The sequence below is a fragment of the Scatophagus argus genome, chromosome 8 (assembly GCF_020382885.2).
Source record: "Scatophagus argus isolate fScaArg1 chromosome 8, fScaArg1.pri, whole genome shotgun sequence".
Taxonomy (NCBI): Eukaryota; Metazoa; Chordata; class Actinopteri; family Scatophagidae; genus Scatophagus; species Scatophagus argus.
The window spans coordinates 20,368,581-20,392,361 of NC_058500.1; the positions used below are offsets into that span (position 1 = coordinate 20,368,581).

At 40.9% G+C, this 23,781-nt stretch overlaps 2 protein-coding genes across 5 annotated transcripts; one reads left to right on the forward strand and one right to left on the reverse strand.

Moving 5' to 3' along the window:
• Positions 1–215: 215 nt before the first annotated feature.
• Positions 216–4,866, reverse strand: zgpat (zinc finger, CCCH-type with G patch domain). Of its 3 annotated transcripts, none has more exons than XM_046396610.1 (7): positions 4,757–4,866; positions 3,603–4,263; positions 3,206–3,339; positions 2,917–3,078; positions 2,548–2,670; positions 1,125–1,536; positions 216–712 (listed from the first exon to the last, which is right to left on the reverse strand). In XM_046396610.1, exons 2-7 carry the CDS (start codon positions 4,205–4,207, stop codon positions 574–576), a joined length of 1,575 nt encoding a protein of 524 aa, XP_046252566.1. In that variant the 5' UTR covers positions 4,208–4,263; positions 4,757–4,866; the 3' UTR covers positions 216–573. The 3 variants fall into 3 exon arrangements, with proteins under 3 accessions (XP_046252566.1, XP_046252565.1, XP_046252564.1); XM_046396609.1 differs by having other exon boundaries at positions 4,731–4,799; XM_046396608.1 differs by having other exon boundaries at positions 4,624–4,784.
• On the forward strand, positions 4,198–22,813 carry tti1 (TELO2 interacting protein 1). 2 transcript variants are annotated; one of them, XM_046396606.1, is made up of 14 exons: positions 4,198–4,316; positions 5,821–6,560; positions 6,835–7,172; positions 7,265–7,553; positions 8,133–8,310; positions 8,548–8,840; positions 10,457–10,864; positions 11,695–11,854; positions 13,106–13,273; positions 13,491–13,642; positions 14,122–14,262; positions 14,796–15,000; positions 20,932–21,019; positions 22,208–22,813. In XM_046396606.1, coding segments are annotated over exons 1-14 (3,381 nt in total). In that variant the 5' UTR covers positions 4,198–4,315; the 3' UTR covers positions 22,428–22,813. The 2 variants fall into 2 exon arrangements, with proteins under 2 accessions (XP_046252562.1, XP_046252563.1); XM_046396607.1 differs by lacking the exon at positions 4,198–4,316 and adding an exon at positions 5,051–5,189.
• The last annotated feature ends 968 nt before the right edge of the window (positions 22,814–23,781 follow it).

Consider the following 23,781-nt stretch of genomic DNA (forward strand, 5'->3'; position numbering starts at 1 on the left):
TCTGTAAAGGTCTCTAACTCCTGAGGATATAATTTAAAAGTCAGTCAGAAATCTGTCAACTGCACTAGAAATAGGAGTAGCAGCCTCTGGCCAGAATTACTAAAACCTCTCCCAGAAGACCACAAATAAGATTCTATGCTAGAGTAACATTTCTTTATACTGGGGTTCAGCTGTAAAAAAGGTGTATGGTTAAAAACAAAGAAAAATCCACAGTATGTTCTTCAAACATTATTTTTAGTACTGATCAAGAGAAAATGAGACAAAATAGTCATTACAAATAAAATTGCTTGTAACACCATTGTGAACTGTACAATCTGAAACCAAACAACTGCTCACACAAAATAAACCACTCTATCCTGAAAACAAGATGCAGAAATGATCTTCAGCAAGTGATCAGTTATGCATAAAGTGGGCACTACCACCGGTGCAAATCCACGATGGCAGTGAGAAATGATGCTAAAAAATATCTTTAAAAAATAGTGTAGCAAATAAGTGACAATAGGCGAGGGACAAAAGTTTGTTTCAGGAAAGCAGTGACTCCCTTTATCCTTCAAGTCTTTGAGGGAACTGAGCTTAGAACTCAGTCATCTTCTTGTGTGTGTCAGCCTTCTTGTGCGCTCTCTGGATGGACAGCTCCTGGGCTTTCTGCTGGGCCAGCAGTCGGCGGGCCGCTGACAGTTTCTCTTCCAGCTGCTTCACTCTGGATGTATCCCTTTGCACACACAAACAACAAATAGATTCGTGGGGAGGTGTAGAGAGAGATGGGGAGACAAGCTGGTTTTTAGCTGCATTATTCCAGAAAAAGCTGGTCACAGAAACAAATGTCTCACCTCAAATCTTCTTCATTATTGACCCCTTCACGGGAGCTTCATAGTGACTAGTGTTATGCCTATTTCGCAATAGATTTTTGTTGTGTAAGCAGTGTACTTATGTATATATACACACATGTACATTTTATGATATGATTGCTAATTTGTCTGTATTCTTCAAGGAGGAAGTAAGAAAGAGCTGAGGTTCCACTGGAATGAACTGGTCATTAAGGACACTAACATTTGTTCCCAGCCTTCACAGGAGTCAGTTCAGACATATAGAAATGTACACCATACACAGAACTCAGTACTTACCTTCCTGTTTGTCTGCTGAGTGACTCACTCAGTTTCTGGATCTCCCTTTCAGTCTGGGACACCCTCTCAGCAGCCTGGAACAGCTTCACATTCAGACTCCTCTTGGTGCCTTTTCCTCCTCTATAGGCTTCCAAGCCAGTTGCTGCTGACGGCGCAGCAGCACCCCCCTCAGCAGGATCAGTACTTTTGCCTCCAAGCTTGTGATTAAGAAAGTCAAAGACAGTATGGTTCCCTCTGGTGGCGATTCGAGGCTTTCTGCGTCTCTTTGGCCCACTTGACTGTGTGCCATCTTTTGCAGCTTTGCTCTGGGTGCGTCTCACGGTGAGCTCAGCACACTGGTCCAGAGACTTAACTTTGGGTAGGACCACTGCCATGACAGGCTCTACTCGACCCTCCTGCATCTTACCTAAGCCTGAGAAACAAAAGTCACAGAGTGAGGAAGAAAATTGCATTTTCTTTTGTACATTTGCTGTGTATACAGGGGAAAATGCACTCTATCATCCCAACACATTTTTACATCTAAATGATAACTTTTTTACTGAATCAGAATTAATTACCCTGAATACCAAGCACAATTAGAATGCCTACATATCACCCGTTTTTCAGGTATAAGTATTTCAATAAGAATTTATCTTGATGTACATAGGTGCAGAAACATGTGGTTGTGAAGTGTAAAATCAGACCACAAACGAAAACTGCACAAACAATTATCTGGCAAAACAGCAGATTTAAACATGCAGATTTAAAGCTGGAGTTAGGTTATAATTTTATAAATTCTGGAAATGTGATATATACTTTTTAAATTCCCTCTTGTGTCTTGGCAACATCCATTGCACATGTGCCCATCCTGGGTGAGGGATCCCTCCTCTGTTTCGCACCCCCATTTTTTGCTGTTAAAGGTTTTTCTGGGAGTTTTTCCTTAGTCGATGTGAGGGTTGAAGGGCGGAGGATGTTGCTATGATGTTATGTAAAGCCCTTTGATTGTTTGCTTGTTGATTGCTTGTAAAAATGGGCTATACAAATAAAGTTGTCTTGTCTTGTCTTATTACTCAGATAAAATTGCTGACATTTTTACTGTATCTCTGTGATCCAGTTTGACAGTTTGTGCATGACTCATATGATTAATACTTGATTATCTATTTTTTTGCTTTCATTTCCTTTGGCTAATGTCTGAATTCCATCCAGTGGTGGTGGAGTTAAAACCAGGACCTTCCTCCTATGGGGTGACAATACAACTGAGACACTGTTTAGCTTAAAAGTAACAAAGAGAATGTAAGTATTATAATTGTGTGTGTGCAATAAATATGTTATGCTACCTTTATTAAATAAAACTTCAACAAGCCACAAATGAATTATTCAATCAAGATAGGAAATTATGACTTCAGAGCCTAAAATGTGGTTTATTTTATGCACTTGCACCTACCTTTCCCATACTCATAACCCATTTTGAGCATAAGCTTGGATCCAATGCCTCTGGTATGTGCCTCCCAGCCACCAAAATTTGAAATGTTTAATGTTACTGTGGGGTCTACAGCAGAGTCCATAACTGTTGGGTAACAAGTGAAAATCAAATGAAAATTAAATTTTTACAAGGGAGAAACAACATCAAACAACTTTCAAACTAGCTGAAAATTTCATTGGCTCTAAGAATGCAATACAAGACCTTCAGTTGAAGGAAACATATACTATGCCTCCATGGTCCGATGAAAATATCCTCACGTTTAGTGACTTTCAAAGACGAGATCAAATTTTCACTGTCAGGGGAAATGGCTACACTTAAATGCAAACACACCTTTTGCATAAGTCACATCGTCTCCATCCATGTCATCCAGGTCAGAGTCAGAGGACAGCGGGTCGTCTTCTCTCAAAGGCGGGATCACGCTGTCGGCCTCAACAACAACATCTTTCAGCAGCAGTGAGTCAAACTTCACAGTGTAGAAACCACTGTCGATTTCTACATTGAGGGAAAAACATTCAGCCGGCCTGGAAGCATTTAATCACTTCTGTCTATCTTTTATATTTTTAGTCTGCCACATTTACTGTAAAATGCATTGTCATAACTGGCCCTGTAAATGGAATACCTTTGATTTTGGCTGGATACCAGATACCATCCTCATGTTTAGCCAAACAGGATGAGCCTTCTTCAAGGTTACTGAGGTCACACTCAAGGAACTCTCTGAGCTCCGACACATACACCACTTCACCATGAGAAAACCTTCAATAAAAACAAAATACTCTGTGTAGTATACAGCAGATAATCAAGGGATTCAATTGCATGGCTTATTTGAGTTCCTATTGCACTAGAAAACACATATACAGTAAGTTATTCTTGTCAGATTGAAAATCCTCAGAAACAACATTTAGATGCAAACATGGGACACCAAACCACTCCAATGATTAGGAGTTCTTTCAGGATTAGCCATTCATAGAGTGACAGTTTATCAGACAAGAAGGAAAAACAAAACAGTGGTATTGTACCTGCAATTGTCTGGGAAGCGACATTTGTCCTCTAGGTAGAATGGACAGGGTTTCATTGCCTTCTGGGTGGGGTACACATAGAGCACTCTTACTTGAGCCTCTTCTCCATCTGGCGGTTCTGCCCCCACCACCATGGCATTGTGATACTCCAGTGTCCCCCATGTAGTCCTGTAGGGCGCTCTTACTTTCATACCACTGAGCGCATCTTCTTCTTCTTCCTCCTCCTCTTCACCACCCTCTATCACTCCTTCTTCTTCCCTGTCTTTCTCTCTAGTATCAGAGCTACTACCCGAAGACTCCCCAAGTTCAGAGTAGAAAGCAGTGAACTCAGTATCCAAATTATTGTTTTTACTGTTTGTGTTAGCTGCTGCCTCTGAACTGTTTGACTGCAGACCATTACTGTCCTCGAGGCTGGCCAGAAGCCGACTCTTTTTCACGGATACCAGGCTGGCCTCTGTAAGCTCTATCAGCTGACAAAGGTCCTCTTTCAGTTTGAGCAGGTCTGACTGCTGGGAGGGGTCTAGACCAGCTGACAAGGCTGTCTCTACCTGCTGCAACTGGGCACCATAGGTAGAGATGGCTGCCTCAAGGGTTTCTTCATCCATACTGACACTTGGCACAGGGCAAGACAGGGACAGACAGCATCAAGCCCTCAAGACACCTGAGGAAATAGAAGATGGTTGAAGTGGGATCACGTAAACATACCTCAGCACAGTGAGTAGATGGGCGATTGAGCGTACTTCCAAATGCATCCCTGCCATATTCTCTCCCATTACACGAAAATGCAATTTGTCCTTTTCTGTATCATTGTAGTCATATTTCAGTGTCCATCTACTTAAAGCAAAGACTCATAATATATATATTTTTTGAAAGATTCGTGAAGCTCAAATTTGCCCGAACGATTTAACCTAACGTTAAGGTAGGTATGGGTTACTAACCCACCAATTCGTCAGAGCTAGTTTTAGCTAATAGTTAGCCGTTTTTAAGGTAAGTTTTACAAATGACACAGCATTAGCATTACCTTCGTAATTAAATTAACTGACCCACCACACTGTCAGGAAAATGAGAGCCATGAAAATATGTGCTGTGTTAAGACAATAAGTAATTCAAGTAGCAACATTCACATACTGGGACAGAATAATCACAACACAAACCGGTTCAGTAGCAAGGTAGCTGAACTGTATGAGGGAGATTTACGTTGTGGGTTGACTTTTCTTTCAAAATAAAGCGTATGTATCTGTCAATGATATTAACCACTGGCAACATGAGCTTAACCACTAACTTAGATATTCAATTCAATTCGAGACAACGAATTCAACGACGAAAACACTGTTTATTATACATTTTATAACCTTTGTATTTTTCAGGGTAAAACTTTATGTATTCTTATTTTGAAAATGAATCTCCAAATCCGGAGGTTTTTTTGTTGCATCAAATATATGCGTCGTCGGCGCAGTTTCATGACGTACCTTTCTGCCAGAGTTCAGTAACTACATCAGTGTGTGGTGCATGTGTGATGTTTCATGTTTCTGTGTGCATTGAAACCTGTTTAATGGGCTGACGGCTCTGTGTACTACTAATGTGACGGTAAGCGAACATTACCTGTACGTTGACGCTCGTACCGAGCGCAGCTTCAGTATCATGCTGTCTGCTAACCAATAGAATACATCGATGCTATAGATGTGCTGTGACTGCGTAGCCATAAATATTAACCTAAATAAAGTTTGAGCTTTGTTACATTGGGCTTTTGATTTATTGTAATAAGTCTACAAAACAGCATTGCACGTACAGTAGATAACTTAATACTGGTGGTTGCAACAAACCTAAATCCAGACAGCATAGTCTTAGCAATGCAAACTATCATCATGGAAATTCTTTGTCGTGGATTTAGCAGCGACAAAAGGAGTCCACTTTTGACTTCATTGCTAAGTAACTATGACCACAACAGCGAATAGAAACAGTTATTTTTTTCCCCACTGTCCTGTCTTACAATTTCTTTATCATGGTGTTCCCAATTTGTAGATTTCAAAACTTCACGAGCAGATGGAGGTGAAATTAGGGTTTTAAATTTTACTTCAAGAAGTTACTGGCCAATATGACAGATTTAATCACAAACAAAATGTAAATTATTTTGCTCTTAGGAATAATTTCAGTTTCTCCTTAAGGTACTTGAAAAGTCATATGTTTTCATCTCTCTTTCTGCACCCCATCATTAAAGTGACCCCTGCTGTCATGCCTCCAACCATGGCTCAGATCAGTGATCCAAAGATCGCATTTGCCTACCTGCGCCCGGCCTGTGTCCTGCTCACCCAAGAGCCCACCGTGACCAATGTGGAGACTCTGAGTGCCCAGTTGAAAGACGTCAATGATGCCACATTGCAGCAGCTCCAAGAGTACGTCCTCTTCCCTCTTCGCTTTGTCCTTAAAGTCCCTGGGCTCAAGAAGGAGAAACTGGTGCAGGCTGTGGCTGAGGCAATGAGCCATGTCCTGGAGAGCACCTGTGTCCAGAACTGGGAGACCCTTCATGGCCTTCTCTCAGAGCTTTGCCTCTGCCTCTGTTCTCCAGCCAATCCTGGGCAACCTGCAGATACATCAGAGGAACTGAAATTGTCTGTGCTGAGATGTCTGGGTGCGCTGCTTCACTCTGCTTATGGTGATATAGTCTTCCAGCTCTTTGAACCCATTATGCTACCCGGACTGGGAAGTGCCATATCGTTGCTGCTGGCTTTAGGAGAGAAGGAAAAATCTCGAGATGTACAGTTGGCAGCACTGAAGTGCATCCATGCATTGACTCTGGAGTGTGACTGCTCTCAGGAGCATGTAGTCCCATCCTCAGAGGAGAGATGTGCTATTGGCAGATGTATGGCCTCATTCTTACCTGGGATCACTACAGCTGTAACCAGGATCATTACAGGAGATCTGAGACAAGGCCATGCAGTCACAGTCAGAGCTATCAAGGTACCATATCTCTGTGTGAATTGTTACAACTATTCATTATGTAATTAGTGATATCTCAGAACCTTTAATCTGTAGATCCTGTATTAGACTTTGTCTACTTTCCTTCATGCCACTGAAATTCTAATGTGTGTTCATGGTGATGGCAACCTAAGTATATATAAAAGAGCACAAAGAAAACAAGACTACTTTTGTTTTTAAGTGAACAGTAATTATATTATTGTACAAATGCAATGTGATGATTTGTTTATATCTTTTCACCATTATTGTCACTGAGGTTTGGTCAAGGAGTGTGGGGCTTGTCATGGAAGATGCCCAGCTTCAGACCAGTGAGTCCTGTAAGACCCCCTCACCAGACTTGGGCAGAATTGGACAACTCGTGGTCCAACGGACACAAGATTGGGTGAAGAGCACAGCAGGGAAACTGTCTGTGCTCCTGAAGAAGATTATCTCCTGCATCTCGGCTCACCAGCACTGGAGGGTTAGGTTAGAGATGGTGGAGCTGGGTGACCACCTGCTGGCCAGGTGTAGCCAGTCACTGGGAGAGTGTGTTGGTCCACTGCTTGAAGCACTGGTGGGAGCAGTTAATGATGAGGAGCCCAGAGTCAGAAAAAGGTGTGATGTGATTGACATTTTAAGGAGGAAAAAGATATGACTTCATAACTTGATAACAAGAGGTTAAATGAAATGTTTCTCCGCTCATGTAGATGTGAGGTCGCTCTCCGAGACGTATCACGGAGGAATCAGAGCTCTAGCAACAGCAGTGATATGACAAGTGAAAGCAGCAGCAGTACTAAGACATTCACGGACGTGCTTTCAGAGAATCTACACTCTTTGGCTACTTCACTGCCCAGACTGATGAGGACCTCTGATGACCAGAAGAAGTTATTTGTGCTCAACGTGTTCCTGGGTTATTTAAAAATCCTGGGACCGCTGGTCTCCGTGGTACTAAACTCAGCAGTACACCTGGAGAGGATTTCCAAAGCCTTGATGCAGGTAATTTTGGCTGCTATTGTATCAGATTATACTTGGCGTTATAAAAAATAGTAAAAGTGGTTGTTTTAAATGGTTGTTTTTATCAAATCAAGTCAGTCCTTTTATACATTATTAAAAGAATTTAAAGATCTAGTGCTTTTGTGTTTATATGAGGTGTGTGGGTTGTTCATTTACTAGCCATCTGTGTTGGTATTTTGAACTTCATCACAGTTTAATATAGCCTATACCCTGAGAACTGTTTGCTTTGAGACAAATAAATATTTTCCTACAGCTTCTGACAGAGACCTTAGAAGAGAATCTCCATTATCTTAGAATAAGCAACATGTCCTCTGCTGTAAATTATTATATTATAGAACATTGTTATTATTATAGAACTTATCTTTTTACAACACAGTATTTAAGCATTTTAATGGTTGACAAGTTGATTCAAAAAGTTATGAGACTCCTTGTATATCCTGGCTTTTGCTACTTTCTGGTCTGTCATAATAGCGAACTGAAACCACAGGCTCCAGAGGTTACAGTTCATCTTAAATCATAAATTGTTAAAAACAAAGCAAACACCTCTGTATGCCTTTGCAGGTGCTCGAGTTGGACGTTATGGATGTCCGCATCGTGGAGGAAAGGAGTTATGCTGCTACAATCGAGACAAGCTCAGGCTCTTGTGATTCCTACAGTGCTCACATACAGAGGAAGCACTTTCTTTACTTCACAGACGAGAAGATCTTTTCTGTACTCATGGAGATCTGTCGAACACTAGGTATTTGAGCTGTTCATGGCATACAGTTCATTTCTTATCCTCCTACATACGTAACAGCACATTACGTCTGTGTCAAATTGATTTAAAAGGATTATGAAGAAATTCTTGATTTCGAAGCTGGACTAATGTCTTTTTCTGAGTGCTGATGCTAATCCTCCATGGATTAAAGCTGGCATTTTGTTTGGAAACTCTCCTCTCCAAAGTTTAACATGCAACTCTCCCTCTTCTTATCTTTAGGTTACTATGGAAACATTTATCTGCTGACTGATCACTTCCTGGATCTGTACCAGCAGTCTTCAGCATACAGAAAGCAGGCTGCCATGGTGCTGAATGAGATCGTCAGGGGTGCTGCAGGAATAGCCGTGGCAGCAGAGAGTCAGGGTTCAGAGGGTCATGTTCAGCGGCACTCTCTCACCCAAGAAGAACTTAAAGAGGCGGTGGTGTCTGTCATGGAGGAATACACCAGTTTGAAGAACTGGCACTTGATGACTGTCAGTGAGGAGACGGATAGAGACCGCCAGGACCAGCAGGTGAGGGGCGTTTCAACCCTCAGGCTTTGATACTGTATTTCTTATGACATGGCACAATTAAAAGAATAGTTTGAGATTTGGGGAAATATGTGTATTCCTTGCTGAGTGTTAGATTGAAAGTTTGATACCTCTTGCATGTTTTTATACAACGTATGAAGCTGCAGCTTGCAGGTTAGCCTAGATTAGAAGTACCTCTACAGGTCACTAATGAACACTTTTGTATTTGGTTCATTTAATCCGTTTAATAATGTCACAGCAAGAATTTGGGGATGATGGAGTTACATCCTGTAACTATTTCTTGTCTTGTGATTTTCTGGGGTCTCATGGTGAAAACAAGGCTTCACGAAGTCCAGGAAATCACTGCAAGTGGATGATTTACCGCCAGGCTAGCAGTTTCTCTTTTTCTATTGTTTAGACTAAGCTAAGCTTACTGCCTCCTAGCTCTTTATATTTAGCATGCAGATATGAGCGTGGCATCAATCTTCACATCTGTTGTTAGGAAAGTAAGTAGGCATTTTTCCAAAAAGATGGAACAACTCCTTAATGTCCTTTAATGTTTTCAAATTCCAATTGGCAAGGATCATTCAATGATCACTAAATATTGGATCTAACAAACACTGAATAATATAATATATATATAATAATATATATATAATCATATTTTGATATTTCATTTCAAAATGTTACATTTTGTATTCTGAGAACACTTCTTAATCAAGTGGGATATTAGACTCCGATGCCGAGCACATATTGCACAACTCTGTCTGCATTTAAATTTGGTCATGGTCAGATCACTCCCTCCAAACAAAGCACTCCAGGCTGTACTGAGAAAGATATTCATAGTTTGCTCACAATAGGTCCTTGGACTGATTGCTTTGCGCTCTTATACCTGAACAGTCTGAGAAAGTGCTCCAAGGTTTCAAGTAACTGCTCTAAGCTTTCAAAGCTGGATTTATGGAGCTGACAGACAGAGACAGTATCTGAAGCCCTGACAACATTGGCTGCATTGTGTTAGTTTGTGAACTTCCAGTTTTTCTTTGTCGGCTAAAATCTGTGCCAGTGTTGACACACCATCAAATGAGAAAGATTATAAGAGCAGAAATATAAAGAGTAAGTCAAATTAGTCATATTTAAATTTGTTATATGGAGTGTAAATGAACATGGTAGAAACCACAGGTCATCAGCTGTATATTCTGACATCAGTGTTGACAGATCATTTTATATGAACACTTAGCAAAGCCACTGTCTTCACTCTGTACTGATACAGCAGGGTCAGAGCTACTTCAGCTAGCAGATAGCTGATGTGAGCTATAATCATTGTTGACAACAGTGTGGGAAAGCTCAGCAACAATTTCCTCATAAAAGTATCGGCATGAACCTATTTCAGTCTGTAGACCCTCATCAGGAAATGTTCATTGCAATTAGTATTACATGATGTATTGCTGAAACTGAACTTCTGTAACTATTCTCTCCTTATAAAATCAAAATGTGCCCCAAGCTGCTCATGTTTTAAAAGTAATGTTTTAGTCTTTCTACTGACCTCCTTACGTATGATAGAATGAAATTCAGAAGAAAAACTTTACGATTCATGATAGTGACATTTGTCTCTCCTGTAGCTGCTGAGCCCATCCAGACTCCTCTCCATATCCGACAGCAACACAAATGCAAACTCTCTCCCAGTGATTCCTTCTTCATCTGGCTCCCTGCCCTCCTCATCATCCATCTCCACAATTCACCAGCTCAACAGCAACATCTGGCAGCTGTGTATCCAACTCGAGGGCATCGCTTGCTTTGCTAAGGCACTGGGTTCTGACTTTCGTCCCTTGTTGATGACATCATTGTATCCTGTGCTGGAGAAAGCAGGGGAGGAGACACTGCTTGTCAGCCAGGTGGCACTGGGCTCCATGTGGGACATCAGTAAGGCGTGTGGCTACCCCTCCCTGAAGGAGCTCATCAATGAGAACTCAGACTACCTGCTCAATGATATATCACTCAACCTGCAGAGGCTCAGCCAGCATCCACAGGTGACTTAGCATGTTGATAAAATTCACAGTAGTGCCTGGTAACATTAGAAAGGGAGGAGGAATTAGAAATAGGAAACAGAGCCATTTGTTTAGGAGAATTTAAGAAAGCAAGTGTTGTGCATGGGAAGGAGAATTCATTTCAGCTCATCACCATTTTAAAGGTGAAATTTAGCGAGAAATTGATAACTAGCTTTATTTATTCATCAAAATACACACAACCTTATCTACGATTTCATGCGTAGATAAGGTTGGGTGTCGATAGGATGAGGGAATAACAATTATGTTCATTATTAATTTATGTTTAGTTTTGTTTAACTGATTAATAATTTAGTGTAAAGGATGTTGGAACATGATGAAAAACTGTCATTTCATAATTTCTTAGACCATCTAAGGTGACATCTTTTAATTGTTTGTGTTGTCCGACAAAAACACGAAATTATTCAATTTACAAAACAGGTGCCAGCAATAAACACACCTAACCTAACTTCACTGTAAGTATATTCAGTAAAATCACACTTTCATAAGGAAAACAGTGGTGGGACATGGAGTCCAGCAGAGTGTAAATTGAGTGTTGATTAACTGTAAATGTTTTTATACTTTTTTATTTGTGAGCTTTAAGAGGATATCAAGTCATTCCAAGTCAAAAGTCTCGGTGAGAACAGGACTCATTAGAATTAAAGCTGAATCTGATTTTGTCAAGGCAAGTCTGAATTCAACAGATTAATGACTAGTTCAAGACATGGGGCCCAATGCAGTGTGTCAATACTGTGAATGGTTTTTCATGGGTTTGCTGATCATGTATTTCCTCATATCCCTGTCTTGTTGGCCAGGCTCCACGGGTGTTGACAGTGATGTTAACTCACTCTGACTGCAGCCTGCTGCCTCTGGTTGGGGACATCGTTCAGGATGTGCTGATGGCTCTGGATCTCAGCTACGACCACACCGCTGCTCTTTTCTGCTCTGTGCTACATGCGCTCATGAAGGCACTGGGTGAGATTTCACATGTCACGTCAACTCATTTATCATATACAGTGAGGGTGAAAAGGGATAGGGGAAAAAATGAGCATATTCACTTATGTGAGTCTGCTATACCCATACCATACTGTGCCATATCACGGCACATTGCAGTATGTATGTAATTCCGTTATGTTTGAAACAAGATGCAGTATTTCATATGTGTGTAAGAATTTTAGTTTAAAAGTAGCTAAATATATGAGCACAATTTGAAGAAAATGTATTGCACAGGTTTCTGCTGAAGTTAGCATGCTAACTAGATAAATCTGACCCTTCCTGTCCCCAGTACCATTGTGTACTTCACAAGGTGGTAGTCCGATAGCCCCCCTACAGTTTTAGCTCGGAGATGTATGCAAGCAGCAAGTTTGTTAAGTTTCGCAAGTTTTCTTAGCTTTTTTTAGTCCAAACAAGGGAAATTAAACAGGAAATTGCAACTGTGCGCCTTTAAAATTCAAGCTTTTCTCTTTTACTGAACCAAGATGAGTTTAACTGCCTTGTTAACTTATTCGATAACGCACATTGTTCTGAATCAGTAGAACCAAATTCACCAAAGCCGTTTTATCTTTGCATGGTTCCAGCGATTTCTCCCTCTTGCTCCTCTCCTGCATCGACCCTCTGTTGTCCCCTGTAGTCCCCTGTAAATCATGTGGTACTCTATTCCCAGTCAGCAGCCTCAGTCTGTCTCATAGTCTGTGTTTAGTCACATCATGTTCTCTGACAGGCTGCTGATGCTGGTTCTGTTGCCTGTGGTGAAAACACCAACACATCCCTGGTTCCCTGAGCTCCGGGCAGACTCGAGTCATAGGGCCACTAGTTTCACGTCTAATTGACTAGTGACACCTAGTAGTTACAGCTATAGATAGCAACAGCAAGAGGATAGTGAGCAGCAATTTTTAGTTACTCTGGTGATATATTGATATGCTAAGAAGGAGTCTTAGCATCTCATGGTGGTCAAATTTGTTTCTGAGGCTTCATCATCAGTAGATAAACTAACCTAATGAAACAGATGATCCCCAGTTCTGCGTGTCCATGGAAAAGCTAACAAGTAAAAGAGGTCCTGAAGTCCTGAAAGAATGTTTGATTATGAGGTGATATTTGAAAAGAAATGCAATAACATAAAAACATAGAGACAAAATAACAAAGAAGATCTTACTTATTATTACTGTCGCGTCACACACTTCATTACGTCACTATCCTACCCTGTTCTTGTTGTCCTTTTTATTTTAGCGAGGTGGTTTCCCTCCGCTTATGTGAGGACCAGTGAAGCTGCCAGGCGTAAGGAATCCTCCACTCACAAGGACGTCTTCAACATCCGCCAGTTCTTGCTGGATTACTGTAAACAGAAAGAGCTGGCAGAGGGCGTTGGAATAGAAGAGGATGACAGTGAAGACCTTGGTATTACAGAATGATGTCTATATGAGGACAAAACAGGAAACGATATTTCATTTTAAAATAGGTTTTGAATTGTTCTAGAGGTTTTACTGAATTTCAAGAATTGATCGGGGAACTAGATTAGAGTGACAGAAAATGCGGTATAAGTAATAAAGTCTATAATCTAAGAGCTTGGTTGGTAATCCAGAAATCATCTATCTGACCATTACTGTCTCTTCAGAGGTCCCTCCTCCTACGGAGTGCGAGGATGTTGAAGATCTTCACGGTCCTGATGTGAAAGCAGAGCTCCCTTCCCACCTCAGCATCACTAAAGATGTTATGGAGCGCTGCATTCACCTTCTGTCAGACCCCAGTCTCAGACTTCGACTCAAGGTACCGTCTGTGGTGTGATGGAGCTCACCGAAGTTAGTGAGACTTAAATGTCTGCACCAAACTTTCATTCAGCAGTTGTCAAGGCATTTTTCTCAAAACCTCATAGGTGTGTTATTGGAAGGGGCACAGGTCCAAAATGGTGGTCTGACCGTTTGACAGACTGAAATTGCTTAACCTTAACCCTACAGCCACTTCGTCTACAAGGCTAAAAACTCAGATTATGGTTGGTAACTCATAATGTGAAACTAACTAGATATTAAAATCTTTGTGCCATTCTATTAAAAGTTTTACTTCTAGAAAATGTCTTTAACAGTGTTACCCAGGAGCTTTGGACCGCCAATATGACCTACACAGGTTCTGTTAAATTACCGAAAAGCTACCTATACACACGTGTGAATTGTGTGTGTATATATATATATATATATATATATATATATCTATATCTCATCAGTGGGTCTACTGCATGTATTTGTCCCAAGGTACTGGATGTGTTGGAGCTCTGTGTGTGTGTACTGAGTGAGAAGGAAAATGAACTGCTGCCCATGGCCCATCGCTGCTGGCCCGCCCTCCTTCAGAGGCTTACAGCCGATGACCCTTTAGCAGTCCTCAGAGCCTTCAGGGTAGGTTAAACAAGGTTTTTCCTGAAAACTTTTAACAGGAAATTTGGAATTTCATTTTATTGCTTTGTTGAACATTTAATAGCATCTGCAGCTTAATACTGTGAAAAAGCACTCACAAAGTGTTTTAAATAATTACAGCTGATGGTCTGGGAAGAAGAAAATCTTTTTGTTTGCGGATTATTTTCCCCTTGCTCACTTTTCAAAACCATTTCAAAGAATTACAGAGGAAGAAAATGGCTCTCTACCTTCATTATGAATGAAGATCACACACACTTGTTTATGATCATTTCTTTAAGTACATCTTTCAGTTAATTCTGGTTCACTGACTTTAGTTTGAGTTTTTTAGTTTTCTTCCCTGATGAATCAATGAAATCAAACATAACTGATATGCAAATTGTCATTTATTCACTGCTCTGTCCTCTGTCGGTCTCCATGTGATGATACAGTGCCGTTTGAAGTACACACTACAGGCACATTTTATTACATTTTGGCAACTTGCTGCATATGTACATTACATGCTGAATCTCTGCCAGGTGCTGTGTACGCTGGGTGAAACATGTGGCGACTTCCTCAGGACGAGGGTTTCTAAAGAGATTCTTCCCAAGTTGAGCTCCTCTCTGGCACGGCAGGCACCAGTCAGCGCCAAAGCCGGACCCGTCTACACACACACCATGGCCTACAAACTGCAGCTGGCTGTACTGCAGGGGCTGGGCTCACTGTGCCAGAGGCTGGACCTGGGTAAGAGAATAGAATTATTTCTCAAGACGCAACTTACTGTATGATCCTCCATGATTGTACATGGTATGATCTATAGTACAAATATGGTCATGTCAGGTAAAAAGTGGACAAAAGACTATCAAGGTATAACAAGTTTCTAAATGGAGGTTAATATGCCCATATTAAAAAAACATACTGAGGATATATTACTGCATTACCAGTGTAATACTTAAGTAAGTGCTTAAAGTCGAGCAATAACAGACCAGACCAGTAATTTCAATGCCTTAAGGTCTTTTCTCAGCATTATTTGAAAATATGACCATACAAGATACAATGTATGTTTTTAATGAGGCATTTGGTCTGTTACCTCCTGTAGACATTCATTTTACGCACACACACAGACTCGGATAGCCTTCAGAGAACACAGTGACATTTTCACCACAAGATGGCAGTGTTGTGTAACAGTGAAAGCTAGGAATGGATAACATCTCAATTCTCCTGCTCTGTTTCATTTATGTGAACAAATCATCCAGCATTGCGTCTTAAAAATTTGATTGTGAAAACTTAAGATGAAGTGCATCTGTTTACTGATACCATTACGTTAAGCTTGTTTTAGTCATGTATCTCTTGGACTGGGGATGAGGCACTGTAACTGCTGTGAGCCGCAGCTCTCCCTCAAGCTGCATTTTTACCACAATCAAGCAAGAGACGCTATTAAACCAGCATGGCAATCAAGTCAAGAAAGGAAGACATTTTACTGATTAGCTTCTAAATGTAAAGTTTTTTATAGTTGTGTATTTTGTGCTTGACTTAGCTTCGGTATTTTAACTAAAAATGTTCATCAAGTGGTCTGGGGGCTCAGCGTGTTACCAATGATGCAATTATGAGCAGCTTGTCTAATTTTTCATCAGTCATTATGTTCATTAAACAGTGACGTCCCTGTGGCAGGCTTGCTGGGTTTGGATTGCTCCAGTTTTCCAGGGAAGATGTAGCACTAATAGCAGAACTAAGAGCATCTTAATGCAGTGTCAGACTTCTTCTCTGTCCTTACTTATGCATGCAGGTTTGAGTGGATAAGTGTTTTTTTCCTACTACACACTGAATATAACAAGCTCATCACTTACAGTAAGAAGTGGTGTTTGCAATCAGGGAAAAAGATATCCGAAGGTATTTTCATTCGGTAAGTTGTAATTATAATAATTTCTACTTTCCAAAGGAAGGTAAGGTTGGTGAGATTAAAGCTGTGATAAATCAGTAAATAGTGGGTTAACATCAACTCTCATTCGTAGGGCTTGGCATTGACCTGGGGTTTGATTTCTAGGGGTGATATCTCCAGGCTGGTCACCTGCACGGCGAGGCGTGAAACCAAACACGTGTTGCAGCCTCCTGCTGAACCTCGTAACAGACAGGTGAAAAGTTAGCAGGTAGCAGGCGATGCCATGTGTCACACAGGTAGCAGGGCTGTCTGCAGTGACAGGACTGCAGTGACATAGGGAGTTCCAGAACAGGTACAAAATGGGGTAGAAATAGAAATTGTCAGAGAAATAAGATTTTACATTAGTTTTACAGTGCAAACAGCAACTCATGGGAGTATGTCCTGTCCTACTACCTGTTACATAAAGCATATTATTATTGTTATTATACTTTTTGTCATATTTTATTTTACATATCATTATATAGTATATGGAAATACATTAAGACATATGTTCAGACAATGAGCGTTCAGTTTTAGTCTCCTAACCCTAAATTTTCTAGTAGCACTTAATAAACCCACGCTGACAAAGACCGCAGTGATGAAGAGGTGGTATTCGGTGTTATCTGCTGCTATTGGTAGGGGGATGATCTCTGGAATAAACTCTCATCTGGGTGGGCACAATTGGCGGTGGTAAGTCCTCTAACTGCTCACCACACAGTGCTCTTCAGTCAGTGTCAGTGCTTTCGCTATTTGAGATTCAAAGAGAGGTGCAAAGAAGAGGTGAGAAAAGCCATCTAGTGCACCAGCAGAGAAGCCATCTGTACCTCTCTCCAGTAATAAAGAAAATGTGACAAAATATGGGCTGTTTGGTGTACTCACGTTCAAATGGCACACTTCCCTTTGCTGTCAGTACAGATTTTAGACATGTAAGGAACACACGTTTACCGGTAATTTAAATCACTATTTTAAAGGTATATTATGCAGGGTTTTCCTATTTAACAACATATAGACTGATACAAAAAATAATCCCTGTGGAACATGACTTATGCTCTGCTGGAAGAACGTGGCAGTATCTGTTTTTGTAGAGACCCTGCCCTCTGCCTGTATGTTCTTATTTCCTCAGTATTTTGCTGTGTTCAGGATATTTCTGGCCACTAATGATTCGGTGAAAGATTTTCCATCTGTCTGCCCCATTCTCATGAACACAATATCTAAGAAACAGCTTGAGGGACTTTTTTTCAAATTTGGTTCAAACATCCAATGGTACTCCAGCTGTGACTTTGCTCATCTTATCTGTTAGTCAGCGTTCTCTTGCGGTAACCTCTAAAGCAAAAATGTATTTGGTCGTAGTTCTGTCATTGTCAGTACCTTACCACTATTTCGAGCGTCTTGTCGTTCTCACCACAAGTATGTATCGGTCAGCCTTAAATTAAAGAAACACCTTAGACTCATGAGGACAAACTGGAAATGATCCCTCAGTGTAACAGACCACACATACCAGTTACTGTGAGATTTTGTCAAGTTTCTTTACATGCTCCTAAACTGTTTTGGAAGGAAAACAGTAAATGTATTTATTGGTTATTGGACCTTTTGAAAAAATGCTTAGTATTTTTGTCCATCTTTATAATCCCTTCCACAAGTTTTTAGTGCAATAACAAGAATGTCACAAGTTGTGTCAAAGGATGTCTGTCTAGGGATCTCTGGTTTCTCCAACATCTTTATAAGAATTGCAGTTTCTCTGCGCCTCAGTATGTGGTTGGTTCTGCATTAATGCTTTTTAGAAACAGTATTTTAGACTAGAAAATCATGAAAATAAGATATTTCTGAATGGAAACATTTACAGTGAAATGTTTCTGTACTATAAAACTATTGCTTACTGTAAAATCATTGTTGTCAGTTATGAACCTGCTGCATTACTTCCTGCCTAAATTACCCGTATTCTGTTTTTATTCTGTCTCAATTTAAATCAAGTGTGATTAAAGGAGTGAAAAGTTAAGTTGTTGTCCAGGCAGCATTGTGAATTGAGATGAATATAACACCAAAATAAACAGCAGAAATCAGGAGACATCACGGAAGACGGCCACCTCTGAAATGTTCGACAGGTGTAGAGACACATGCTGTCAGACAGATTATATAAAAATCTGTATCTTTGCTGGTTGATTATCTACTAAGGCATTGACTTTTGATGTTTAACACACAGGTCCCGTTGAAATGGTCTGTAACAGCTTGAATATAAAAGCACTATCGTAGCAAAGTGTGCCTGATGTTTAGTATTTGGCTGACAAGGTGTTAAGGCAGATGTTTCTTGTTTGTTATTGTGACACGGTGCGGGTGTAGTGTTAATGTTAATGTCACAGAAATGTTTGGTTGGTCTGACTGATGGACAGTGGTTTGATGTATTCTGTCCCCGCATGTTGATCATACTGGAAGTAGTTAGTAGAAGATGGGTAGACTTTGGCCATAAAAAGAAAGCGCACATGGTCAGTGACAGTCCTTCAATAGGCTGGGGCATTTAAACCATACTCAAACCAGGGTAATAGGGAGCCTAATGTGTGCCAAGAATCATCCCCCAGCAGCTGCAGTAGTCTGAACCATTGACACAAGGCATGCGTCCACGGGTATTTCCATTCATGAAAATTCACATAGTTTATGCCGGACTGTGACCCTGCCATCTGCATGTGGCTGCAGAAATCAAGATTTGTCATGCCAGCTGACCATTTTCAGTCTTCTGTTGAACCTGTGCCCACTGTAGTCTGAGTGTCCTGTTTTTAGCCGACAGGAGTGGAACCCCGTGTGGTGTCCTGCTGCTGTAACCTGTCCTCTTCAGTGTTTCCCATGTGTGTTCAGAGATGCTGTTCTGCATAGCATTGCCGTTGTGCATTGTTGTCGCCTTCCTGAAGGCTTGACATTGTCAGGCCATTCTCCTCTGACCTCTCTCATTAACAAGCTGTCATGGCCTACAGAGCTACCGCTCACAGGATGTTTTTTTATCTGTCACAATGGTTTCTGTAAACTCTGGAGACTATTGAGTGCAAAACCCCCAGGAGATCAGCACTTTCTGAGTTGCTCTAACCACCCTGTCTGTCACCAACAATCAGTCCATGTTCAAAGTCACTTAGATCACATGTTTTTTTTGTCATTCTGATGTTGCTCTGGACAACAGCTGAACCCCTTGACCATGTCTGCATGCTTTAATGCAGTTACTGCCGTGTTATTGGCTGATGAGCAGGTGTAAAAGCATACTTCATAAACTGACCACTTAAGTTCAGTTTCCTCCTCTCATGGGCAGGATTCCTATGTCAAGGGTCATGTAAGAATTTTGCTCGTTTCCTGCATTTTGTGATTTTTGGCAGTTACAGACGGTTTATTGTTCATAAAGAGGTTGCCTATTACACTACAGCAGAAAAGCAACCTCCACCCATTTCGTGACCGGCTAGAGACGACAAAAAGGCAACTGCCGCAGCATTACTTGCTGCCCTCAAATGTTTTATTTACAACCCTCAAATGAGTGGAGTGTAACCAAGAAAAATGGAAAAGTCTAGTCCATGCTTTTGAGATACTTGTGCTTGATTATTCTTTCTGGCGCTTGACGCTGTCCTCCTCCAGATCAGAGCAAGGGAGACTTGGAGTTGGAGAGAATGTGAAAGAGCAGGAGAGAAACAGTCAGCGGCTGCAGCCTTACCCATGTGAATACCGATTTGGCTACAGCTTACCTCTGGGACGCCTGCAGCAAGCCAATTACCAAGCCTCAGTCACAGAGAGAGAAAGAGAGAGAGAGAGACAGAAACACAGATTGACTGAAGCAAATAATATGTTTCAGCCCCAGTATTGCTTCAACTCCAGTTCCACCCTGTTATTCATTTACCACAAAATCTAACAGCACCTGGCCCTCTCTTCTTAAGTATTCCTCACTTCTCTGCTTCCCACCAAGCACCTTGATTCGACAAAAGACTACAGGCTATGAGTGCAGCACCAGGAAGGGAGAAAGAAAAGAGATAAAAGCGGTTGCTAAATAATCCCATTTAACTCTGAAATGTGCACTGCTGCTTTTATTCTTGACACACAGCGAGCAGACCTGGTTCAAGCCGAGTGTGGGTTGAATTGGCAAATAGCGTAAGCAGCGAGGGAGAGAGACCTGTTTTGAAATGAGGCTTGAAAGGCAGCCCAGTTTGCAGCTTAGGGGATTGCTAAATGTCTGCTGGGAAAGACGGAGAGAGAAAAGTGTGAGTGATAGGAAGAGGAGATGAAAGGATGGAAAGAAGTCAAGTGGATGGAGGGAGCAGGTGCTAGCAAGGTTATAGAAGGTGCTGTTAAAGAAGGGTGAGAGAAGAAAGACAGAGGAGTAAATCTACATAAAATTACAGGAAGTGAAAGAAAATATGAAAGGACGGATAGAGGGACAAGAGCTCTTTTCAAACACATTCCTTCACTTCTCAAAAAGACGGAGAGTTTAATTGTTTGAATTCCAGAAATGTGGAAACAGCTTGGTGTGAATATTTTTTCCTTCAGCCATCTCAGCAGTTTCTTGGCTTTCTCAGTAAAGTCCAGACATGTTTCCTTTTCCCCCTTTTTCACCTTCTTTTCTCCATGTTTTATCCCTCATTCTCCTCCCTGTCCAACTTTGTTGTATGCTGGAAACTGTGATTACATCTTGAGTTTTTGGCCATTTGAGGAAACAGTTTATATTATGTGAGGAAAAAAAATAAAATAAATAACCCTCTGCCAAGCTATGTAATTTACACTTTTGGTTTTCTCAGGTGAGGCAGACCTGGATGCGGTTTGTGAGGCCTGTCTGCCCTACCTGAGCTGCAGACAACCAATCAGGCTACAAGAGGCCAGCCTAAGGTGAGTAATTATTTACTTGAGAACAAGAGGTCTTGTACACACGCAGTGTTTCTAACCTGGAAATATTATGTGTATTCTTAAGGCCTAAAATGCATGTGGAATGCATTTCTTTCCTCAGTTAATAAAAGGATTAATTAAAAACTTGGTACCTTTAAGTCTGCAGTGTGGGATTTTACATATGATGCCATATTTTGCAGTATACCATGTATTCCAGTGTTTAGAAAAAGCATCAGCAGACTCTTATTTGGTTAGTTCCCCTAGATAAGTTGTGTTCCCTCTCCCAGTTTGAGAAGCTATGGCTTAAGTAAAGTATTTCAGTGCCACTGCAAGCCACATGACATGATGACTCAAGACACAACAGCAAAATCCACTCTGGGTGAAGCCACATATCAGTCCTTCAGAGTTGTGGACCCGTCCCTCTTGGGCTTGTGACATGTGTGATGTGTTCACCATCATTTCATCAAGTCTGTTAGGGTGCTGGACTGCAAGAGGGTCAAATGCAAAGTTACATTTGATTTCAGACCTCACTTTCTGCAATGAATGTGACAAAGACTACCCTGTTATCTGTGTATTTTCATGAGTACTTTTGAATGGTGTCCACTCTTAGCATCTTCTGCTAAATGTTTGCTCATTTTTAAGGTTACTAACTAACTAATTGCTAGTTTTATTAAGGATTATTCTGTCCCTTTCTTTTTTGAGTTATAGGTTTTTCATTTGGTCTCTAAAATGTTAACTGTTCAGTATTTCAAACATTCAAATTCGACAAATCAATTAATAAATAATCAGCTTATGGTTTTAGCTCAATTTATATTATAGCTCAATTTCTTTAGCAATGATATTAATAATAATTATAATAAAACAAATAAATACTTTATCTGGAGATCTTTCATCGCTAAAATTATGGCGGGTAAAAGTGAGGGTTAATTTGTATGGAGTTACCACCACTGCATTCCTTTATTTATGGAAGAAATACTAACTTCCTGAAGAAAAAAGAACTTGTTTTGCTAATGAGCTCATAGTCAAACTGTAGGACTGTGCACTAACGCCAGTCAGCCTGCTGTGTTCTGCTCAGTCTGTCACTTTGGATTACAGGAAAGTGTTTTTTCCCTGTTGTAGATATTATGCACCTTAGCAAAACACAGCCTAAAGGTAATCCTCTACCAATGCATCTTTCACTCCTCTCCGCAGCGTTTTCCAACACTTAATCCAGGTGGATCCGGATGCCTTCTGGTTTACTTTGAATGAGCTGCACTGCCCGTCCTCCTACATCCCGCCCCACCCTGACCTCCAGCCCATACAGCTGAACGGCATGGGTCGACCGAGGGACGAGTACTCGGACAACGTGCTGAAACTGCTGAAGGAGGAGTTTGGTCCAGTTGCTGAGACAGACAGCCAGCTAGTCAGCTAATGAGCTAGTGATTGATGTGACTGACTCATCTCTCAAATGGATGGCTTATTAAACTAGTGACTCCAGTGAGTCAATTAAGTGAAAGTAAATCTGACAATTGTTAAAGCAGCCATCAGATACGGTTGTGATAACCTTCATGCTGTTCACAGCTCTGATAAGCAGCAAGGATCGAAGGGAAAATGTCAGTGAAGCATCTCTGCTGCTGTTCAGTCTTCTACTGCAGGTGTAGAAACCAGGAAACCCTTCTGACAGGTCTTGAACATGAGGAGACACGCAGAAACTGTTTTTCATTTCATGTGAATGCACTGACACACTGTATGCAAATGTTATTTTTGCTATTCCTTTTTGTCTTATTTCCTTCATTTCAAGAAATATTCTATCCCTAACGTCCAGGCTGGTTTGAATTATTTAGCCTGTGGTTTCAGAGTAATTTGGAACATGTGGGGCTTTAACACAGATAAACTTAGCTATTGAGATTGAGATTTGTTTTTACCCTTACACCCTCATAACCAGAATAATCACTAAAATATTCCAACTCTGAAAAACTGTTAGTGCCATGTTGCAGCCAAACCTCAGGGTGTTTGACCTCAGGGCACTTGAAAACAGGGCAGGGTATCAATTCTCACACCTTATTGGCATAGACTAAATGCATGTGTAGCCCTGAGTCAAGAGAAGTTATCTTTTATTTTTGGCACATTAAATTGTGCTTGCAGGTCTTGGAGAGTGCAACTGTGCGGAAGAAAAAAGTTGTATAAAACCTGACAAAATGCCTTGACTGATGTCACTTGAGTCAGCATTGGTTGGGGCTGAAGATTACAAGTTTGGAGATGTGAGTTAACCACACCTCTGTAGCCCGCTTCTCATCTCAGCTTGAGGCTCCAGGCTTTATTAACTGCCACTCGTATAACACAATTCTGTCTTAACTGTTGGCAGTTGTGTTGCATTAGCATTCTGGGTGTTGTAGGGAGTTGGTACATACACTCTCTATATATATTGAAAACGATTAAAAACAAACATTAAGAAGCCACAGCAGTACTTGCCAGCATGTTCATAATGATGAGCACGGACACTTCAGTTTACTTTGAGTCAATGCTACATACATGTTGTGTGCTGCTAAATTCACCATAGCCAATGAAAGTTCAGTCCTCAAAATAGTCCACAGTTTGCTGAAAACTGCAGTGCCCAGCTGTTTGAAATTGTTGTGCCTTTCTAAGAGTTAAATTATGTTTCTTCATATAATTTTTATATAACTTGCGACCTATTTTTAAAGATTTACATCTCAGTAGGAGCCTGTGGTGATGGGGTCAAGTATAATAATCAGGGTATGAAGTCAAAAGGTTTTGAGAGAGTAATG